This window comes from Pseudochaenichthys georgianus, chromosome 3 (assembly GCF_902827115.2).
Source record: "Pseudochaenichthys georgianus chromosome 3, fPseGeo1.2, whole genome shotgun sequence".
Lineage (NCBI taxonomy): Eukaryota > Metazoa > Chordata > Actinopteri > Perciformes > Channichthyidae > Pseudochaenichthys > Pseudochaenichthys georgianus.
Window position 1 is genome coordinate 23,517,077 of NC_047505.1, and position 22,809 is coordinate 23,539,885.

A 22,809-nucleotide genomic window follows, 5' to 3' on the forward strand; every position below is an offset into this window, starting at 1 on the left:
TCCCCTCCGACATTTAAAACTCAATACTGGCTGAAACGAGTTATAATAATAAGTAAATAAATAACAATAATAACTGTTGAGCTGTGGAAAGAGATCTTATTTACGAATTAACGTGAATTATTTTTAGAATTTAAATCAGATTTTGAGTTAAATTGCTGAGGGTAAAAAGACACAGCTACAATGATCTCTTTCAAAGTGCTAAAATGCATGTTTAAGCCCGTTAGAAAGATATACTATAAAAGGCCAATAGCAGTTTACATCCGTATCCCTCTTAACTCCATAAACAGATAAGTCAGATTGCTTGCTTACATCAAAATAAATCCTTTAAATGTTTAGGTGAGTTTTAACCCTCTGATTCTCAATATTAAACTGTAATTAACTAAGGAAGGAATCAAGACACTATATAAGTAGGAACCTGAATCTTGCACTGAGTATTGGACGAACAACATATCAGAAACACCTTTTAATATAATAAAATAGTCGATAGCACCACAGAGTGTAGCGCCTCTTTATACAGTCAAGAGAAAAAGAGCGAGTCTAAAGTCCACCTCAAAGGACTAAAGAGTGAGTGTGCTTTGAAAGACTCATTGTGCTGTAGATGTTTAAAGTTGCTGTATTCAGACTAAAGTGAAAACTGTGAAGCACATATTGTACTACACATGTTTTGGTGAGTCACCTCAGTGCATGTGGACCATAATGAGGTGTTATTCCAACTGAATGACTCTTTCCATGTTTGTTTGACATTCATCAAATAGTTGACGTTTTGTTATTCACAATATGTTAAGATGCGAACATAATTAACCCACAGTATGTCCTACAAAGTGTCCCTGACAATATCACAAAGGGCTGCCCGAGCAATGGTGATGCAATTATCCTTTGCCCCCCTTCAAAACAAGAAACAGATTAAAATACATAAAAAAAAGGGATTAAAGAATCTGCCGACACCCTTAAACCCTTCAAAGGATGTCCAACTCTATCAAAGGATGAGCATGCTAAAATGTGACACGTGTGTCACTTTATAATTTGTACTTCTGTGAGGAGGGAGAAATTAGATTTCAGCGAAACACGATATGAGAGCAAAGCGGTGAGGGGCCTGGGTTATCTATACATACCACAGATGCCTACAGGTGAGAACGAAGGAGGGGGGGGGGGGGGCAGGAGCAGAGAAAAATGAAGACTGAAATCTGATACACTCGAATAGTCTCCTCTACATACTTAGAGGTCAGAAAGGCAAACAAAGAGACTGCAAGATAGAGTGTGAGAGACAGAGAAGGGGCTGAATTAATTCCTTCTCTCATTTGGGGGTTTCCCCGTTTAGGGGGGGTTGATGGGGTTCACCTCCAGCAGTTCCTAAGGGGCGGGTTCAAAGCGTGCGGTGGGAGGAGAGACAGCTCTGTTGGGGAACAGCAGACAGTAAAGATGGGATTTCTCATTTCTCTTGCTATAATTGTTCCCCCACACTTTTTTCTCTTACAGATACTCAAACTGAATACATAAGATTGGGCTCCACTCGGCCACACTCCTCTATCTTAGAAGAAGAAGAGGAAGAAGAACTGGTGCGATGAAACCCTCTTTAATGGTCACACAAACGTCACCGTGTGCTGCGTGCTCTGCATGTGCTCTGAGTCGGCTTGTGTTATCCGACTGTGCACACACAGGATCAAACGCACAGAGGCAGACAGGATGACAAAGCCAGAGCAAAGAGGAAACACAAGGAAGAGAGAGACTTCAAAGCGGGGCAATTTAGAGAATAAAACACGTCCTAACAACCACAATAACCTATTTTAATTAATGCATGCGGTAATCACCACCAAGAAAGTTGTTTACATGATGTTATAATGAAGTGTCCTCAGGCTGGTTTACACGCGATGTCGTTATGTGGCACATGTCTTACATGTTGATCTTTCTTACACCTACTAGGAGTTTGTGTTAACATGTATCCTACTATCCTAGTCAATGACTCTCACATCCCCCACAAACACATTGTGTGCATATTTTAACACCGTCAAATAAGGAACATGCGGAGAGCAGCGGAGAGGTGGGGCTGAGTGGAAGTGCTCCTCCAGAAGACTGAGCCACACGTCTCCAAGCAATCAATCTCAGATATTACCCCGGCATTTGTCAGATATGCTCCCTGCCACGCCAGCCATCCGAGACTCATTCCGTCATTACATCCGAGAGGTCACGCCCACTCCGCCCCCGCGTGCACCATCGTTCCCGGGTCTGACGGCGGCTTAATGGCCTTCTCTCTCGACACCGCAATTAACCTTTTTATTGGCCACCTGCCAGCCAGCTGAAGATACATCAGCTGTTGTGCATGTGTGTGTGGAAGTAGAGCCATAAATGCAATAGCTTTATTGTGTTCAACACGTGTGCACGTATGAATGTGCACAAAACCATAATGTTAATGAATTTCCATGTGAAAAGTGTGTTTGTGTGTGTAATGGCTGACACGTTTCACTTGCTCTCCTATTCAAGCAGAAATTGATTGAATCTAAAAATCCTATTGTGGTTGACCCAACCAGATCCAGGTGGCCGTGAGCCGTCTTATAGCAGAACTCGTCTTGGCACACCATCTAAAAACGTTCCCTCAGCATCACACATCGATGCAGCAGTGATATTAATGAAGCGCCGGGATGGATGGTGTTCAGTTCAGCTGAAAAGACTTGGAGATGCACACTGATATTACGTTTTTTTCTTTTGTGTGCGTCGACAGTGAATAGCCTACCTTTTGTCAAGGAAAGTCGGTTTTAAGAGATCGCGTAGCACATGCTGCTAAACAAATGACGGAAAAAATCTTATCAATCACTCAGATGGTAATAAACTGCCTCATTAACTTCTTAACCTATGAGAAGAAACAGAATCACAGTCAGACATTGTCTTCACACAGGCACTCCGTATCCGAGAGCCTTACACTGTACTATCCCATTGTCAACAAGAGGCCTTTAGCTACTTAAAATCTGGCAGAGCACTGCTGAGCAGAAAGCACAGTAAGTGCATTCTGTGGCTCCTCCGGCTGCAAATTGAATTTCAGGCACAAAACACCTAATAATCCAATGTCACTTGCTGTTCCCAAACCGAACAAGGTCACATTGTAGGACTAGTAATGGGGGGGGGGGAACCAACCCTTTTACAAGCATTTATCCAGTAGAGCAATGCATTCATGCTCCAGCAAGGTGAAGGATTTATGGTAGAGAAAGGACAAAAAACAATTGTCAAGACAAAGAAAATACTTTTCACACCTACAGATGCTGTGTGGGTGTATACGTTTTAACATAACGTGTAGTAGAACACATGTCAAAGGAATGCTTGGAGAAATAAATCTTTATATCACAAAAAGTCTCACATTGTTCTCATATCAGCCGTGGAGGTTAAGTTTTGTGTCCGTGTGTCCTTCGGCAGGATTAGAAAAAAACTGATTTTCATATAACTTGGTTGAATTGTGACGCATAGGCCAAGGAGCAACCAATCAAAATGTAAGAGTGGATCCTCTCAAGACTGATGATTACAACAGTTTTGTTCATTTTGTGAAATAAGGCATTTTTGCATGCTCATTTCAGCGATGGTGCTGTATTCATGTGGGGTCGGAACAATTGGGAGTGTGTGTGTGTGTGTGTGTAAACAAAGCATTCTTTACATGATCTGAGCTATAAAATACAACACATATTCTTTGCTCATGATAACACTATTGGGAGGGGGAAAATGGCCCAGCTAGGGAAATGAGACCATCGAGGAACATTCCCAATTGATGACACATATAGGATTTGTAAAAACAATTAACAACTGAAGCTTAAGTTTAACAGTGTGTTCAAGTTGTACACAATACATTTGTAACACCGGGTCAATCTGGCAGCCCCTACCTGCTACTGAGAGACGGGCCGTCTGGCTAGAAATGGACCCGAGGTTGTCGATGGTGGCAACACACTGATAGGTGCCCTCGTCAGGCTTATTGTGCTTATTATGGGTGACGTGGGTGAAGAGCAGCGAGCCATCGGGAAGTATGTTTCTTCTCTCGTCTGAAATCAGGCTCATGAAGGTTCCGTCTTTCTTCCACTCTATGCGTGCCAGCGTGGCTGCGTCGCTGTGGGCCGAGCAGTTGAGCAGTGCCGAGTTTCCCCGGATGGCCAGAGTGTCCTGGGGCTCCACCGTGAACCAGAAGGGGCTGAAGGGCTGCGCTGCTGAACCTGGAGAGACACGGGGGAAAAGAGAGTTATGAGCTGGGTGCTCTTCACTGACACTAGGTTATGTTTTAGAACAAGACTGCTTGATTTTATTTTAATACTGCAACCTAAAAGCTTCAGCATGAGGTGTTGTACTACTACTACTACTACTACATAAAACTGAACCATGTCTGTGTAAATGCTGTAACATATACATGTATTATGCAGTGGAAGATTTAAGAAGAAGCAGTAAAATAGTGACAATCACTTTGAAAAACATTGGACTAACTGAAGCTACTTTTTGAGTTCAAGTACACAGCAGGCCACAGCAAAACCACAACTTCTCGGACACCATTGACTTTGAACAATTTAAAACCCACCCACACAAAATGTGCCAGTGGATAAAGTGAAAGGGCACCACAGGACTCCAAGTGGCCCACACACTCAATGAAATGTTTTAGAGCAAAACATATTTTTGCTCATTCTATCTTTTCACCCACTGTGCTTCATTCGATCCAAGAAGCTCCAAGAGGCTTATCATTATGAAACCACAAACCCCGCTGGAATTGGACGAGAGGAACTGACACATTTAACCCAGTCTAGCCTCCCTGGCAAGTTAATATCACGTCTTGCTTTATTATCAGTAGACAGTGCAGCGAAGGAGTAAACACTTTGGAATGCGGTTGCCATTTCCTTCCTGGAGCATAAATGGTAACATCGCACTGACATGGATAGTGCCAACGTCAGTAAGTAAGTGCAATTGCTTTGCATTTGTCCTCATCCATTATTCAAGCACTCCCAACCTAAAAGTCACACAGTGGTATTGTTTAGATAAATAACACCAATTATCAGTTCTGCAGGGATGGAGAAGGGCTAGAAAAATAATTAAGAGTGTATGAAGGTATTTTAATAATGCAGCGAATGTTGTGAAATGAGTGGCTGAATGTTAAATGCAGTTTAAAATATGCCTGCTCTCTTCCAAGGAAATGGCACGTCTCCAGGGGATAGCTAGACCAGAAAGATAGGAAGACAGAAAAGAGAGATGCTATGTCAATGGTTCAGCTATTTTACTACTCGGAGGTAATTTCTCTACCTTGCGCCACTAAGTCCCTAGTGTGAGATCCGAAGAGAGAAGCAATTTAATACGTGGTCCATTACGGTCGCAATACAGCTGCTTGTCTTCAGTGTTCTTAGTTCTCTTGAAAGCACAAACAATTACAACAAAACTCTACAGAAAATCACTGCATTTAATAGGTATTTTCCACTTTCACATTGGGGAATAGAGCCAAGACAACATAGCATTCCAACTATGATATGCAATAGTCTTTACAGTAACTCTAAGATGGAGAAGACTAGAATAGAGGAAGGCAAAAGATTGTCCTTCTTAATGGACAGTAACACTGATTAGAAAGGTCCATTCATCTGAGAAAAAGCGTATCTCTTTCTTAGCTCTTAGCTCTTTTCTAAATCCAAAGACGCGACAAGTGCTCAATCATACAATATTTTATTTTGAAAATCCCTTTAGGCAGAAGTGGATGTGAATAAAAAAAAACAGTTGAAAAAAAGATATGCCTCGTTTGAACCAGAATAACACATTTGCAAGTGTCACTATTAGCAGCAAGAGTATTTTTCTTTTGCTGATTTCAGGAAATGGATCAATTCAGCACGGCCTAGTGTACAGAATGTGACCACCAGATAAATGCATTACACTGGTAGTGTACATGACAGATGGAGAGAGACCAAAGTGGGGTAGCAGTGGGCAGATTTGTCACTCCTACAGACCAGAGGCACCAAGCTTAATCATCTCTGCTTTACGCTGCTGGAACAGTGGGTGTGTGGGTTGGGCAGAGCTTCCAGGCTCCAGTCTGGCTCCTTTCCAGTCAAAAGACCATAATCAGCCACTCTCTATCAGAGGAGAGAACTGAAGGGGCATGAGGGTCCTGCGGCATCCTATCAGAGCCAAAACAGCCGCCTTCAGCAGCTTTTTATCCCCGTCATAGGAGCAGTAGGGAAGGGCTTAGCGATACTGTCAAACAAAATGGCGAACCATCTGTTTTCAGATGCAGACACAACATCCACTGTCAGCAGAGCAGGGCAGTGAAGAGACAGGAAGATGGGACTAATCTTTTCACATAATAGATCCTGGATTGACCTTTAATACCAGAGTACCAGTTAAACACACATGCCAACTGACAAGAGTTGAAACCACGATACCCCTGGTAATGGTCAAAGTCCAAATAACATAGGAACATGTCTGACGCTAAACAACTATTTTGATGAAAAAGGAAATCGGGTGCCAAAAATATTTCATTTTGATCCAGCATTTTCTTTGCATTTTGTAGCATGTAGAGGAATTATCAAGTAATGCCTCCCAACATATATCCATCCATTAAAGCTATCCCGGTTTCAAGGTGCATCAGCAAAATGTTTTCATTTCATTTTTTTCTCTCTTGATGTTTTTCTTTAAAACTATCTCAAATTATTGTTAGAAAATTAGGCTTGATGGACTGTATGTAAAGATTCAAAATCCCCCTGTTTATTTGGTTGATTAAGAATAACAGCCTTGCACAAATATCAACTCAGGCCTCTGAACTTCAACCATCAGCGATTGCACTAGGAAGAAGCTGGAAACCCATGTCAGTGGTTAAATTAAAAGGTTAACAAGCCCAAACTGTCATTTCAGTATGAGTGTGAGGAAGACAAGCAGGCAAGCTAAATGAGCCGGATAAGGCCAACATATCAGTGAGAAGCAAGGATATCCATCAGCAGCGTTTGATTGAAAACAAACTCACTACAATAGTCAAATATGTCACCAACTCAGACTTTGGCAAGCTTCAACTTTAAGATCAAAGCCAAGGAAAAGTTTATTTTTGGCAACTAACAAGGTTGTGAGTGAATAGAAAAAAACGCTTCAGAACAAGCTACGTTCTCTTGATGTATTTCGAAGTATTCAGTAAAAGAAAACTCAGAGTGTATGTTCTCATTAAAGTGCAAGGGAACCTATCTAACCAAATCTTGCTGAAACAATGTAATGAAAAGAAGTAGAAGACGTGATTTGTAAAACAGGGAATTGTTGTCTCTTCTACAGAAACGTGTTGGTCTCATAATAGAGTCATCAACTTATGCACAGGTGTAGATGACTGCAGGTTACACAAAGTACACCTTAACATATTCATCGAAGGTGTTTTAGGCGGTTGCAATGGAGAACGCACACATCTGTATGCAGGGTTATAAGATAATTAAAACACTGCAGGCTTTTAACAGCACAGCTGCAGAGTTAAAGAAAGAAAGGGGGTGTCAGAAACCACATTGCAGTGTGGCGTCTAACGTATTCAGACCCAGCAGTGTGGGAGACGCCGTTTGTCTTTGAGAAATAGAAAGCACCACACCGGGCAAGCAGTGCGAACGAGGTAGAAGCGAGCAAGGGGCTAGAAAATGAGGTTGTCTGCTTGATAAGTACGGGCCGTTACCTCTGTCCCAAATCCACTTTGCTCAGCAGTCATAAAAGGTTTCGGAGCCCAGCTTAAGGTGGTGTCATGATATGCTGCCTTGCTCTGCCTCGCACAGTTTCTCCTCTGCTCTCAAAATGAGTGAGACGGAATGGAGACGCAGTGTTCTGTATTTCCTATCCTGAGCCAACATTTTTTTTTAGATGTTACAAGCAGTCTTGCGAGGTAATGTTTTCACAGAGAACGTGAGTAAGGTAGTGTTGCTTGTTGGCTTACAACCATTCTGTCACAAGTACACTTGAAAAAAAATGGCTAACAACATGGATACGTGTATTTGTTTCTGAACCTCCCTATATCCAGTTCAAACTCTTGCACAAATATACACAGTCAGTCTCTAGTAATATCCTAGAAAAGGCAGTACAAAGGAGTGTTCTCCACACAAAGACCCCCTGTTCTCTCCTTTTCTAACCTTGGCTCAGCAGGAAGCCTCCTCCCTCATTGACCCACCGCCTGAGAGCAGCCATATTGACTACCCTCCTTATTGAGCCGCTTGTGAGACAGAGCAGACCACTCTCAAGACCAGTCACATTTTCAACAACAGAGCCCCTTATGTGGCTTAGACTTAGGGACAAGTAAAACACACTTGAACGGCATTTTGCAACCATTGGAAAATGGCAATAGACTTTAAAAGGCTACATTGTATTAAATATATTCTTATTATCAGTTAGAAATACACACTGTATTTCCTCTGTATGATGTGTCACTGGATTTCTGATCTTTTAAAAACTTTATAAGGGAGACAACCAACCGAGTATAAAATCATTAATAACACATCGAAGATAAATGGAAACCTTCAACGCAGGTAAAGATAAAAGGGTGGGGGGTGATACTTTACATTAAACCAGAGCAATTCATTCACTGAGCTGCTGCTTCTTGGTTATTTTCCATCCCCACTGTTTGTCCTTCCAACCTCGGCGTCAGGGTCGCTTTAATGACACTAATGGAAACGTTTGCATACTTTTTCCTCTCCTTCATCTTTATACCTTGATTCTGTCCCTGCAGAATCCTTCATCTTCCCATCTCACCAAACCCCCATCCAAAGCCCACCTGTCACCAAGAAACACCTCAGGGAAATAAGAATGATCTTGAGAGCAAGTGTGCAGGGACTATGTGTCTTTAATAGAACTGCAGCTAACTTTCTTTATTTGAGGTATGCATCTATTTGTGGAAAAATGAGAAAAGGTGATTAAACATCCTTGAGGTTGAGTGGCATGTCAACGCGGCTAGCATACTGCTTTTCATGTGTTAAAACTGAAACTTGGGCACTTGACTTGAAGTCAAGATTTGAGTATAGAATAGAAAGAAATGAAGATGTCATTACCAGGTTAAGAGAAGAAAGGAAAAAGGTGCCAATTCATCGAGATAGATTAGTGTCTTCAATACTACAAATACATTAATGTCTTTAAATGAGTCTTGAGAAATATAAGGCCCCTCTTACACGGGAACGCAAACGGACCGAGTTCGATATCAAAAAAGTATTCTTTATACTAAAGTATACTACAGCAGTGAGCAGCAGAGGTGGGGAGAGGCGGGGCTATGGCTTAATCGTTATCAGGAAATGATCGTATAGGACGTACACACGGAGCCGTTTGGCGCCCCCGGAGCGTTCCGTCCGCAGATCTATCCACCTTGGGAACCGTTTCTGCGGTTCCGTTACGGCCTTGTGTGAACGAACAGGCTATACGAAAGAGAAGAGTAGCAGATACAACCCGTTACGTTCCTGTGTAAACAGCACCTAAGATGTGAAAAGAATAAACATTAAAGGAAAACTCAAAGCAGAGAGTCACAGAGGCAAACTGAAGTACAGGAAGGGTTGGGTGAGAGAAGAATGATTGGTGTTGCACTATTCCTCAGATTTGTAACACAGTTTTGTCAGAGTTAGTGTGGCTGGTCACGTATTTCTTTTAAAGTTGATGCCAGGAACAATGTCTGACATGCATGATGGGGTAGCTATGATCATGGATACCACAACACACAGATTCTGGTATTCTCAGCGTCCCCCACAGCAGTCGATGAAATGAATGGTTGGGGCCAAGCAATAAAGGGTTGGAAAAAATGATTGGAGCGCCGAGTGCACACTGGTTGTCCTGCGCTGGCACTGACTCAACTGGCAGATTAAAAAAGGGAAAGGATCCAATTTTTTCAGCTTGCAGTTCTCTGTCATACTGTCTGCACGTTGCCATTGTCAAACTCTGGAGGCCCGGAGAAAACATAACAGGGTCACATGCTGGACCGAGTCATTCAATGCTATCAGCTTTGGTTTCAATGGTTATTGCCAGAAAATGTCATTCTAATATAAATGTCAGTCTCTCTTTAATCAGATGAAGAAACAGATCCTACTCAAATGATTGGCTGGTTAATAGGATTAGCAAATGCTTTGAGTGCAATAGGCCGGCAAAATATAAAAATTCAAACCACCATGTCCAATGTATGCAATGTTCAATGTGTTCTCATTCTGACCATTAGGGCATGGCACTCTCACCATTTAGTGATTGAGTCATGAAATGGTATAAGAGTAAATACTGAGTACCGAATCCCTTCTTCCTCATAACAACCCACCCAAACTGAACTCCATTTTCTGTTTTGAAGTGAGAGGCTCAACAAGACCACCTCGGACACAGAGCTCTTGCTGCAGATCTTAAGTTTAAAAACTAGCCCAAATAAATCAGTCAATTTGATGAAGATAAAAAGATAAGATATCCAAATATTTGTTTTACTATTTTAAAAAGGGTACAAAAGCCATGGCCAAAATTCACAGTGAGGAACAGTTTGTCTTGTGACATTTTCCTGACTAAAGCTTAGTCACTTAAACTTAACAAATTAAAATTCCTCTTTAATGTCGTTTGAAAAGCATTTTGAATAGTGAGCGAAACAATGGCTTGCCTGAAAAGCAGGGAAATTAGCCTTCCGATGATGAATGATTCATGCTGTGCAGTCATTAGCGTGGCATTACATTTTCATCACTGTTAACACAAACTACATTTGGAACCCATGTTTCTGAAATATGCAGATTTGTTTTCCTCTGCCATGGCAGTACATGTGAGCAGGATATAAAGTACATGCATTCGAAATGTTTTCTTAATTATGGACTCGTGACTTTACAAAAACGAACTACTCATTACATTTGATTCTACTGCACATCATTATTAAGCTGAGCCTGGCTACTGTAAATACTCAACATTAAAACTTAAATGGCTAAAGTATTATCCTTGCATACATGATACTTGCTAGATGGGAAAAATATTAGTACTACCTAGCAAACTACCATTATACCTAATGTATTAATAAAAGTGTTATCAAATAGCCCTTTGAACACATAGAAATGTGTCAAAGGATTATACTTTTCATGGGAGAAGACTAACACTAGCAAGTATGGCAGAACATAACTACACACCAGGGTAAATAGCACTTGTAGTCTGAAATTCAGAGTTTCCAACTGATGAGTGTGTGTGAGGGAGATACAGAGATCAGGAGGGATTGGGTAGAGGGGGGAAGCCTCACCTCCCATGGCTGTGATAATTAACCAGCACTGATTGAGACTTGAATTCCCACACTTATCAGCCTCCCCACGGGCCCACGCTGAAGGACTGGCCCACTGAGACGACAGCAACACAGACGAGCATACTGTGAGAGCTGGTTTAGAGGTGGCAAGTGGGTACGTCAAAAACACTGCCTCATGGACAAATAATAGGAAAGCAAAATAGCAAAAAACAGCATGGTTTTTGGGCTAAATGGGTACCTACAGAGCAGTAAGACTAAAGGCCGCTACACACCAACCTGAGACCAAAGAACGCGTACCGAAGGCGTCCCAACTTTTACGTCCGCTACGTCGCCTACGCCGCCCGCCTACGAACACACCGCAAAGACTTCTGTTGACGAGTGGCAATAACTGTCCTTACCAGCAGGCAGCGGTAGTGTGCATTCATCATTCAAAAGAGGCAACAACCGGAAGACAGACTATACACCGAGAGAAGAAGAACAGACTGCGTGATATAAACAAACAACAAATAGCGTCTGGGTTCCATTTTCACTCTCTCTCTTTTTTATGTAAACATAAAAAAGAAACTCTTGCGTCCAGGTGAGATGAAAATGAAAAAGATGAACCGTCTGTGTGTGCCTTCTTAATCGTTTGTTTAGGTCCCTCACTTCCGCTTCGCTTCTCATGCACTGAGATTCAACATGTTGAATCGGCCGCGGGAGGTGTGAAAATGTGCCGTAAAGCAACGACGGTGTGGGACACACCGACCTGAGTAGGGCGCCGCGAATGCCCGACTGCCTCTGACTCCCAAAATCGGGTAGGTGTGTCAGGGCCTTAAAGGTTATAACCATCACTTAATGTCAGGATTTGAAATTGGGCTAACCTTTTCTGGTTGTCGGAGGAAGCCTACTAAACTCTCGCAGTGGCAGTAGATGCCATTATCTGCTGTTTTCGAGTACGATGCTCTTTAAATCAAACTCAAGAAAACTTTTCGGTGCAGAGAGAAACTATGCCTTTATATTTTTTTTAAAACTGCTAGGATACAACACTGGTCAGCTCTAAAAGCCTAGACATGTTCAGACTAGGGGTGTTGAAATTAATCGTTTCTACGTTGCGGATGCGGACGATTCTGCATCGATGCAGTGACAGAACATAATGGATTATAGCGTAGTAACGTTGCTTCCTGATTTTACGGCCGCGGAACGTATTTTTTTCTGTCACTTTAATATCAAATCGGTCGGTGACGCAGAGATCAGGGAACAGAAGTGACAACGGCACAGCAACACCAAACACGGAGCAGTCTGCTTTCTCCACCAACACAACACCACCAGTCCAGAACCAACAGCAGAAGAACCCGCTCTGAATCACTCCGTGTTGCTGCGGCTCAGACACACAGGGATTTATGTTTTTAAAAAATACTTGCGTTACAATCATGTCAGGTTTTTGGTGGATTTAGTTAAGTCTTGGATTGCAGAGTAAGAATGTCCTCTTGCTATTTTCAGACGATATATAGGCTACGCGTGTAAAGCTTGTGAAGGCAGGAGGAAAAAGCTTCCGCGATCACCGTCTCCTCTGTTCCTCCAAACCCCGCCCCCTCCCTGAAAATAATGAGTGACAGGCTGATAGTGACCCGATAGAAACTTTATGATTCACTTAATCACTGATTGAGATATGATGAAGCTAACTTAATCTCATACAATCAAGGGATTTATGTAACAGTGAGACAGAGAATGTAAGTGTGCACCCACATGCAGTATTTTAGTTTTGATATGCTGTCGTAAATACTCCTGTTGTCTGCTGTGTTCAGACTCAAGTCCTGTGTGTCTGATACCACATTCAAGACATTCAGTGTCTTTTTTTAGCAGAAGACCGTTTCTAGAAGCTGCAGCTAGACTGCAGAAGCATTCGTTTTTGAGGATGGAACAATTTCACACACAAATACTGTATAGGGAGGCTAGAGCTATGCAATTGATTTATTTTGGTTTATAAATGAATGTCAAGACATTTATGTTATTGATTTCTGAAGCATTTACTAAATAATAAAAAGAGAGTTCATATGTATTTACTGCATGTATTCATTGATGAAAAAGAAGCCATGTGCAGTAATATAGAAAATTGAGGATGCAACGCATTGGTATGCATCGTGATGCATCGGTGACAGGATAATCGTAATCGAATCGTGAGACCAGTGAAGATGCACAGCCCTAGTTCAGACTAGTGCTGCATGGTGTTTTCAATTAATACAGAGCTAGTATGTGATATATCAGAAGCAAACATTTAAATAAATGATCTAATAGCACTGATATATTGTAGCACTGCTCAAAATCACTCTAGGTCCTGTGATTCTATAGGTTTTTAGTTAGCTCTGCCACGCATGAGTTATCTGATAAGATTGTAAAATCAACAAGCGGTAGGCAAACATGGCCAGGAAGCTGTCGACATACTGGGCAGATTGAGCCCAGTTCCTTCTTTCTCCATGAACAACAACAGATGAGATAGTCATCTTAACGCAGGAAAGCGCATTCATCTGGCCACCCACCAACTCTACACAATCCCCATGAACCCTGATGCTAACGAAAATCATGTGGCTGTAATGAGATATTCTATAGATTTTGTAATGAAACACAATATTGCATTCTCTTGCCTCTGGTATATTTTTGCTATCACACTCGCTCACACAAACACATACACAGAGAGAGAAAAGAAAATCAATATGATCCAGTATGGCTTGCAAAGTCAAACACCCAGCAATTTATCAGTATTGGATTTCAAAGTCTAGGTCTTAGGCCTACTTTGTCCTTGACTGCTGTCATTTTGTTGTAATCACAAGAGAAAGCTATTGAAAGGGGGTTTTGTACAGTACCATTTTCCTCACAGGGAGGTAACAGTTAAGTATAGCATCTGGTGTGAAGGACCGCAGATGAAAGTGCAGTACAGATCGGACAAGTCTGTGAGAGGTCACAGAGCAGCTCAGTTGATGCCAGTCTCTGGCAACGGCTCCTTTGAGCACTCAAGTGTGGCCAATCTGCCTCTGATAAACTTGCTGCCAATTACCAACCCCAGACACAAAACAAATCAAACTATCTCAATTTCCCCCCCTTGTTATGATAAGCATCTGCATGCAAACACTGTTAATCACAACAAGAAAGCTGAATCACCCCCTTTCAAATTCCCAAACAACATTAACAGGCGATTACACTGGCCAATTATTGTCCTATCGGTAAATGAGATAATTTACCACTGAAAATAATTAAGGGGTCATGGAGTTTCTTTCTGTACAATATTCCCGCCATTCTGTCTTTAACATAGGACTATACTTTTAAAAACAGATAAGCAGTAGATATACTGAATATATACAGGACTTCCCATCCTTTTTTCTTCTTAGAGTGAGTTGTTTGTGGCTTCAAAGTGTTCAGCGAAGAGGTGCTGTTAGCGGGCTGCTGATAAAAGAGCAGCTAGTTGCTGCATGTTCCAGCGATTTAGAGGAAACCATTTAACACTGGAACACGGGAGAGATCAAAGCCTTCAAGCCAACTCTGGGAGGGAGACTCAATTACTATTTATTTGACGTTAAACCGGATGTTAAACGAGAAACTTTAAATAACTCTGGACAAAATATCAAGGGCAACATGGAGAAGCGTGGGCACGGGAGAGAACGCCATGTGAAGACAGTGCAGTGATATGTGTTGAGTTAAGTGTGGTTACAGAGGTTAAGTGTTTGCAGCAGGGGCATAGTTAGATAACAAAATGAAGAGACTGTGTGAGACATAAAGGGAGGGCTCTTAGATATTATTACTGCAGTGTACAAGACTGTCAAGCTCCCTTTGAAGTGATGAAAGCATCTTTTTTTTGGAGCACTTTATTTGTAACAAGAGTGCACTTGCATCACCTTCCAATTCCAGCCTGCAGACACAGGCCAATTCCCTGGTCTGTCCACAGATATTTATATTTCAAGCAGAAATACCTTTAAAGCATGGCAAACAAATAACTATAGCAAAGACCAAAGGACATCCCCTGCATTTCTCATATTTGTTTTCGATTTAGAGTTTCAATCCCAACAACTATTTTTCTGTTCAGGTTACCTGTCAATTTACAAAACATGACCAGGCAGAGAAAGCTATTCAAAATCAATTTAGGGGGTGGAAGAAGAACATGTTTTACAAACTCCACATGCAGGTTTGAATGACCCAGCTGGTCCAACCACAGAACTGACCAAGAGTACCAATTATGGTTATTAACCAAGATAACATGTAGAGTTAAGCTTGCATAGCATACTGATTTGTATGCATGTATTTGTGAAGATGTTATCTGTTCATCATCCTCTTTCCTTCTTTCTCTCTCAGTCCTTCCCTCAGGCCTAAACCAGTCTCCAAGGGTGTAGCTACAACAAAAGAGCTTAAAGGATGTGTTGGCACTGGTGGCATGAATGAGAGGTGAAATATGGCACAGATATCACCCAATACAAAGCATTGCATCACCAAACATCCTCACAAATCTGCGTTCTTGGTCACAGAGGCTTATTTTTGAAATACTACATACACACCCATTTTGCACTGCGGCACAAACATGCCTTGTTTTTCTCCTGCCCAGCTGAACACTGGTTACAGAGTGAGCTTATCTGTCAGTCCTGTCAGCTCGGACAGCAGGCTGCTGTGGATGCTAATGTGGATCATATTGCAGGTGAGGAAGAGGCGCAGTGATGTGGATACAAGACAGAGTGATGGGTTTTATGTCTTGCAGTCAAGACATCAGCAGAAAGATCCAGCAGGACAGAAGAACAAGGTAAATATCACTGTGTTTGGGTGTGCATCTCAAAGAGAGAACAAAGGTGTGTATTTGTTTACAAAGACAAGTATGGCTTTGTGACCTCAATCAGTTTTGGCTTGGATAAGAATAGTTCGAAAAGGACGCGGTGACTCAATCACGACGGGTATAATTTCTGACTGACAATCATTTTTCCAACAATATCACAGTATACAAAACAAGGATCCTGTTCGTTCTTAATGCAACATCTGAACTTACAGACAAAATGTTTCTTATGACAGGATATTAAAAGATAAAACACGTAGTTACAAAGATGGCTACTGCTCTACCGGCTTTAACATTTTTTTTTAATGTTTTTAGTTTTCTTTTTATGTTTTTAGTTTTCTTTATATTGTTTCTGTTCTGATTTTATGTAAAGCGTCTTTGAGCATTATGAAAAGCACTATAAAAATCCCAGGTATTATTATTATTATTATTACTACATGTGTGACCTTAAGATAATGTTTGCAGAAATACATTTGTGTTTGGAAACTTCTAAATGAAAGCAACGGAGAGAAATAATCAGTTTCCTCGGTTGAGGCCAATTTGTCTGCTGCAATTACACCGTGTTATCAGAATCAATTTGGCAGCTGACAAAACAGTGTTATTGCTGGTGCATCTCAGCGTCATCGAGTTAGATAGATGAATCCCATTTCCTGTACACAGTGACGGATGGTATCTTAGCTCCATTGTGTGCTGTCATTATGTGCACGTGCATCTGAGTGTGAGTGTGAGTGTGAGTGTGAGTGTGAGTGTGAGTGTGTGTGTGTGTGTGTGTGTGTGTGTAACCGCCACAAAGCAAGAGATTTAGCCCATCAAAAGGGCTTCACCCTCCCACCTTTCTGTCTGCATGCGTCTGTCCCTCTCACAATAAAAACACAGGAAGCAGAGACCATGTGTACTTGACACAGATATGTCCTGTGGCAGATTTGATCAGAGCGCAGCTGAAAGTCCCTCTTATGCGTCAGCCAAGGTGTGTAAACACTCCGAACATGTGTGCAAGTGTTTACAGTATATGATAAACAGACCAAATCTCCTCCATGGCAATCTGGTCGCCATTTCAGAATAAAACGGCAATACCAATGAGGCTGGGGTGAAGTTTCATCACTATTGGTTTAAGAGTGGCAGTCAAATCGGCTTACTGGCCTATATATTAGGCTCTCTTATCAAACTTATCAGTGAGGCATGTATCAAAGGACCATCAATAAAAGATGAGAGGATTATGTATCTAATATGCTACGTATAGCTTATGCGGTATAGCGGTCATAAATAATTCACTGGAAAGGTATTAGATGGAGGCCTGTGTATCACTGAAGCAACACTTTTCCTGTCATGTTGAGGCTCTCTTGACAGTCTTCTCCCTAATGAAAATCGCACACCGTCATCAGTTGTGAAAACTTTACCGAGAACAGACTTTGAAGTTATGATGAATTGTTTGTATTCGGCATGAGATATTGATCGGCTCTCGCAAACTACATCACATCTTTCCCCAAACAACTGTGTTTCTCAATGATTTCTTCTCTGCAATCCTGATGTATAATGAGGTATGTTTCTGTGTGTGTGTCTCTCTCTCTCTCTGTGTGTGCGCGTCTCAGTCGAGCCAAGCTGTTGAGTAAATAAGCTGAGTGGCAGCAACTGATGAGCAGTAATGATTTGTGTGCAGTGCAGTCTTTCCCCCTGAGGGTTTCATGCACACTCAACTACCCACCTTAACACCATGCCGAGGCGGGAGCTGCAACCAGAGGGGCCCATCTAATCCTCAACACAGGCATCAGGCCCCGTCAATGTGTGTGTTTTTAGTGGAACATGCAGCAGACCCCATGAATGTATGAATATACAAGTAGCTGCTGTCCCCTGTCACCTGTGTCTTTTCTGTGTCTGCGTGTTCATGTGTGTGTATGGCGGGGGTTAGTACAGAACACATCTACTTGACCAATATGTTAGCATCAATGACAAGCACTAAAATATAATAATTGTAAATGTAATAATGTTAAATCTAGGGTAAAGTTAATCTCCAGTTAATGGAACCACGTATGCCAAACAGTGAAAGCAAACAGAGAGAGTCTATGTACATCCAGACTGCAACAACTTCCAGACTTATCTTTCCTGATCAAACAATTTGCTGGGGGAAGCAATCCTACCAAACGTGAGACACTAATCTCTAGGAAAACAAAAGTACTAATAGTCACGACAAATAGTTTTCATATTTAATAGCCAGAGTGCGTCTCACATGGTTCCCTTGTCCGCTCCATCACGTCTGAGTGTTTGTTTAAATTATTGATGTGGCCCTCGCCAGCTGCAGGTTAGCCAAAAGGCAGGGCGGTAGTATGTAGTGCGCAGAGGCCACTCCAGCCCTTGTTTACATGCGTGTGGGGATTGTGATTGAGTGTTCACCTGCTAATCGCCCACAGTGATGTCAGTTATGCTGACACGGTTGCCTATGGATTTACTTGTATACTCAAAACATTTAATGTACAAACGTGTCCTGTATACAAACAAAATACAGGCGTAAATCCACATGTGGGATGAGCCCAAGTGGATTGGAAATTCATGGCAGTGGCTTGCTAAGGTTCTGTGATTAAACCAAGCACTGCAGGAAAGCAGAGACCAGCTGTGGTGCAGTGATACAAGGAGCCGTCTGCCCACTGGAATTAGCTCCGAACATAAAGCATATTTATCTTCACAGGCAGGTTAAAGCTCCACTATGCGCAGCAGGTTTAGGCTACTCAGACAAAAGTAAACGTAGAGGACAATGGTTTAGGACAAATGTCTGCCTTCTATCTAATATTATAGAACTGTATGGAACTCATGGTTAAAAGCGGCAAATAAAAAAATAAAAATTGAAGAAACTCAACAGCAATGTCTCTTTCCAGGACGCATGACCCGTTACTCAAGATAATCCATAGACATTGTTGCAAATAGTTTCACGAAATAGCTTTTTTCTACATTTTTCTACACATTCCAACATCTAAAATGTCCTATGGGCTGATCACTGATCTTCAGGTAGGATTATGTTTAGGGATGTCCCGATCACCTTTTTTTGCTCCCGTTCCGATTCCGATCATTTGATTTTGACAATCTGCCGATACCGATTTTTCCCGATCCGATCTTTATGCAATGCATTAAGAGAAAAAAAAGGTAACAGATAACGGCTGGTCATCCAACGCGATGAATTAAGCTATCTTGGCTGTTATTGTGTTGGCCTTTTCACTGTTCTGGGGCAGTTTCTCTTTCCTTTTAAAAGTCTCTGAAAGTGTCGGTTGTTTCAGTGCCGTTACCCGAGTGGCCGCTGTGTACTCGCCGTGTTGTTGTTGGTGTTTGTTTCTTAGGTAGCGTATTAGATTGGTCGTGTTGAACGTAGCTCTGTTCTTTCCACCACGCGGAACCTCTGCCTTGCAAACATTGCATCTGGCACACTGCCAGATGCCAGAGGCACACTGCCTTCGCTTTCAATTTTATAATACTTCCAAACTCCTGACATTTTCTCTGTCCCGACTCCCGAGTCACCAGCTGAACGTAGCCTCTCGTTAGCTTACTGCTACTATTAGACACTGCGCCCACTCTGTTGCCAGATTTCAGAGAAATAAGCAACCAGGTCTATGAAAACAAGCCCAAAGAAAGCAACACATACATGATGTTGTGTAATTTTAAACCAAAACTAAGTCCTCAGCATGACTTTAAGACGTGAACATGGTCATTTTTGTTTTGTAACATTAAATTAAAAAAAAAATATTTTCTAAAAAAAAAATCCCGACATCTCTAATTATGTTGCTGAGGATAAATTGACACGGGGAATATAAATAGTTGGGAATGGGTCATTAAGTTGTGACAAGATTTTTGCGTCACCTTTCCTGTGCAGGCGAGAGCTCTATGTAGCTCACAAAAAAACCTTGAATGTCGGGGCAGTGGAAAAGGGATTTTAATGGCTTCATTTAACTCTTGACAGGACTCTAGGATGACTAACTCTGCCTTTGATGGGTGGTGGTGATCCAGGGGGCACCTTTATTCAAGCGCTTACGCTCTGGCACTTTAGAGAAAAGTGAAACTATGAAAGTAATTTGGTAAAGCTGCGCGTGTGTGTGTGAGTTGCGTGTGAGTGTTGTAAAATGGGGAATGCGAGGGGAACGGGGACTACTTTTATCCACATGCATTTGGTTTCCTGTCATGAGCACAGACAGCACAAAAGGCTAACAGAGGACCCGCTCTGATGGGGGATTATGGTAATGGCACCTAGGCAAAACAGAGTGAAGCTAACGATTGTTGCCGTTACTCTGCACACTAAATACATTACAACAGCATGCAATTTAGAACAAATTAAGACAAACATTCACCAACATAACCTGAAGGCATGAAGTTCTTGTTTTGAGTTTCCTACTCTTTTCAATTGCCTTACAGCTTGCTACATTACCAGTCATATGAACCTGTTTGTACATGCCTCTGGGACGGGGTAATTAGCTCTGACACTCAATCTATTTTAGGGACTAGCCAAAGCGCTGGCAACTGTGCACCATCACTGCTTAATACTGTACATGAAAGGCCTGAATGAATGATGAATCCATCCATTAACATGGGGCTTCTGGAGTGTTGCAAGACGCCCAGGCTCTGTTTTCTCCTTTTCTTTCAGCGTTGGTGGGGAGGGAGGAGGAGCGGCTGTCGTGCTGAAAGGCAGGGGTGATAATTAGTTCTGGCTCTTTTGATGTGCAGACAACGCCATAATCCGTCCTAATCATATTAAAAGGAGCCCTGCTTGGCCAGCAAGTGCCATCCAGCTATAGCCAATATATAGGTAATACTCCTTGGCTTCAGTCTGAACAATCGTTCCAAGCAACAAGCTGTCCCTCTAATTGGCTGTGATTATGGAAATTGCCCTCTTTTCTGTCTCTTTGTTACTTTTAATGTCCACATTACCCACATGTGTATTGTATTCATGTCTGATATCATTATACTGCTAACCTGTAGCATTTATTCTTTGAAATTTGGAAGAAAGGGCAATCAAATGAAGGGCATCAACCCTAAAAAGGTGAAAGGCTTGATGAAAAGGTTCAAAAGAGTTTCTGACAGCCTGTCCCGTCAGCAGGAGGACAAAGGACGGACAGGAGAATGAGGCAGGCTGGGACCATGTGTCCACACCCTGGGGGCGCAGCCAATGATCTCACTGGCCCTCTGAGGCCAAAAGGGAATTTCCTGCCAGCACCCTGGAGCGAGGCACTGGGCACAGCAAAGGATGTGTGGCGAACATATGGCACTATTATTTTCTGTTTAGCATACAAGGGATTTTCATATTGATTTTCACAGCAGTCCAATTTTACAAATTTGTTGTTCGTCCCATTTTCCCATTACCACTTGCAATTATGTTTCATCAGCTCACAAGGGGGAGAAACATCTAACAAGTAGGTAGTAGACATGTCATGTAAATGATTGTGGACACCTGGAAGGGATTTAGACTTCAAACACTGCTTTATCAGCGGTTTGAAAACTGGAACAGTACAAGAAATCAACTTTGTAATGCTTGTCTTTCAGAATATGGTCGTAAATGATATCCAAACTGGGTACTGAAACTGTGCTTCTGTGAGGAACACTACTTACTGTGCTCAGGCACACTGGTGTTAATCCCTCAGCAGCCCTAACATGGCCCTTAACAGTAAAGCATGCAAAGCACCGGAGACAAACACACACACTGCAGACAGTTCATTCTTAAAGTGAGAAATGATTGCAGTACATATGCGGTCTTACACTAGTAACAAGCAAAGTCTACTTTTCCTCTATCCACAGACTTCATGTCTCTTGACATCTTCTTTCCAGCAGCAATATCCACCAACAAACATTTACACTGTCGGTGTAGCAACTGTCTGTTAGAGTCTGATGCAACATGTGCAAAGAGATGCTCTCCGTCTCTCTCTGATCCCAAGCAGGCTAACATGTAACAAGCGGTGTGTTGTGAGTGTTCAAGGGTTTATTGTGTGATTAAGCTTCATACTCCAATCAGCATCACAACAGAGCTGCCAAAAATAACCCTTTTGCTTTATCTGAAGGGATACAAAAAACATTTACATTTTAGATTTTCCAGAGAAATGTTCCATGAAAAATAAACACCACATCTTGTTTAGTAACTGTTTTTAAATCCTTTGATGCCCAGAAATGCACTGTACAGAGTATTGTTTGGCTCGTATTCTGCCAGTGAGAGCTTTGTTAACCGCCTCACTGTTGTACAATAAATCTTTGTTAGGTTGTTGATATGTCATGTACAAGAGTTTACGATGTTTTGGATACAGTTGACATCTGTTAGATGTCCTATTTATTTACATTAAGTTGTAAAAAGAAAATGCTAATCTTTCATTCACAGTAAATCTGTTGGCCTGAAAAACAACATCCGAATCCATACATGGTCTTATTTGTGTTAATGTCATTGTGGGAAATACATGTTTAATGATAATGAGGATTATAATATAATAGTATTAATGATGAGATTTAAATTAATTTACCAACAACATTTTAATTACATATAGATTAGCTTTTGTTTTGCATGGGCGTTGTTGGTCCCTTTTAAATCAGTGACGGCACCCACTGTGTAGTGATGCCCGATGTAATCTTCCAATCACAGAGGCCCCGTTTGGAAGTGTGTGTGCAGCTCAGAGGAGGAGGAGGGTGTGTGTGTGTGTGTGTGTGTGTGTGTGTGTGTGTGTGTGTGTGTGTGTGTGTGTGTGTGTGTGTGGACCGCCATTGTTGCAGGAATCAAATAGTGTTGCCATGGAGATCCTCTGGCAGTAGCAGCCTCTTTGCAGTAACCAGAGAGTAAAGACCCCTAGGGACCCCATCAACTCCCTCCCTCCACCCCACTAGCCTCCGGCACGTTTGCGGA

At 41.9% G+C, this 22,809-nt stretch overlaps 1 protein-coding gene across 5 annotated transcripts in view; it reads right to left on the bottom strand.

Annotated features, from left to right (window-relative positions):
* Positions 1-22,809, bottom strand: part of neo1a (neogenin 1a) — a 170,367-nt gene that overhangs the window by 86,615 nt on the left and 60,943 nt on the right. For all 5 annotated transcript variants that reach the window (XM_034106942.2, XM_034106964.2, XM_034106957.2 and 2 more), the window contains exon 2: positions 3,861-4,184. In XM_034106942.2, coding sequence (XP_033962833.1) covers positions 3,861-4,184 — 324 coding nt within the window. The remainder of the gene's footprint in view (positions 1-3,860; positions 4,185-22,809) is intronic.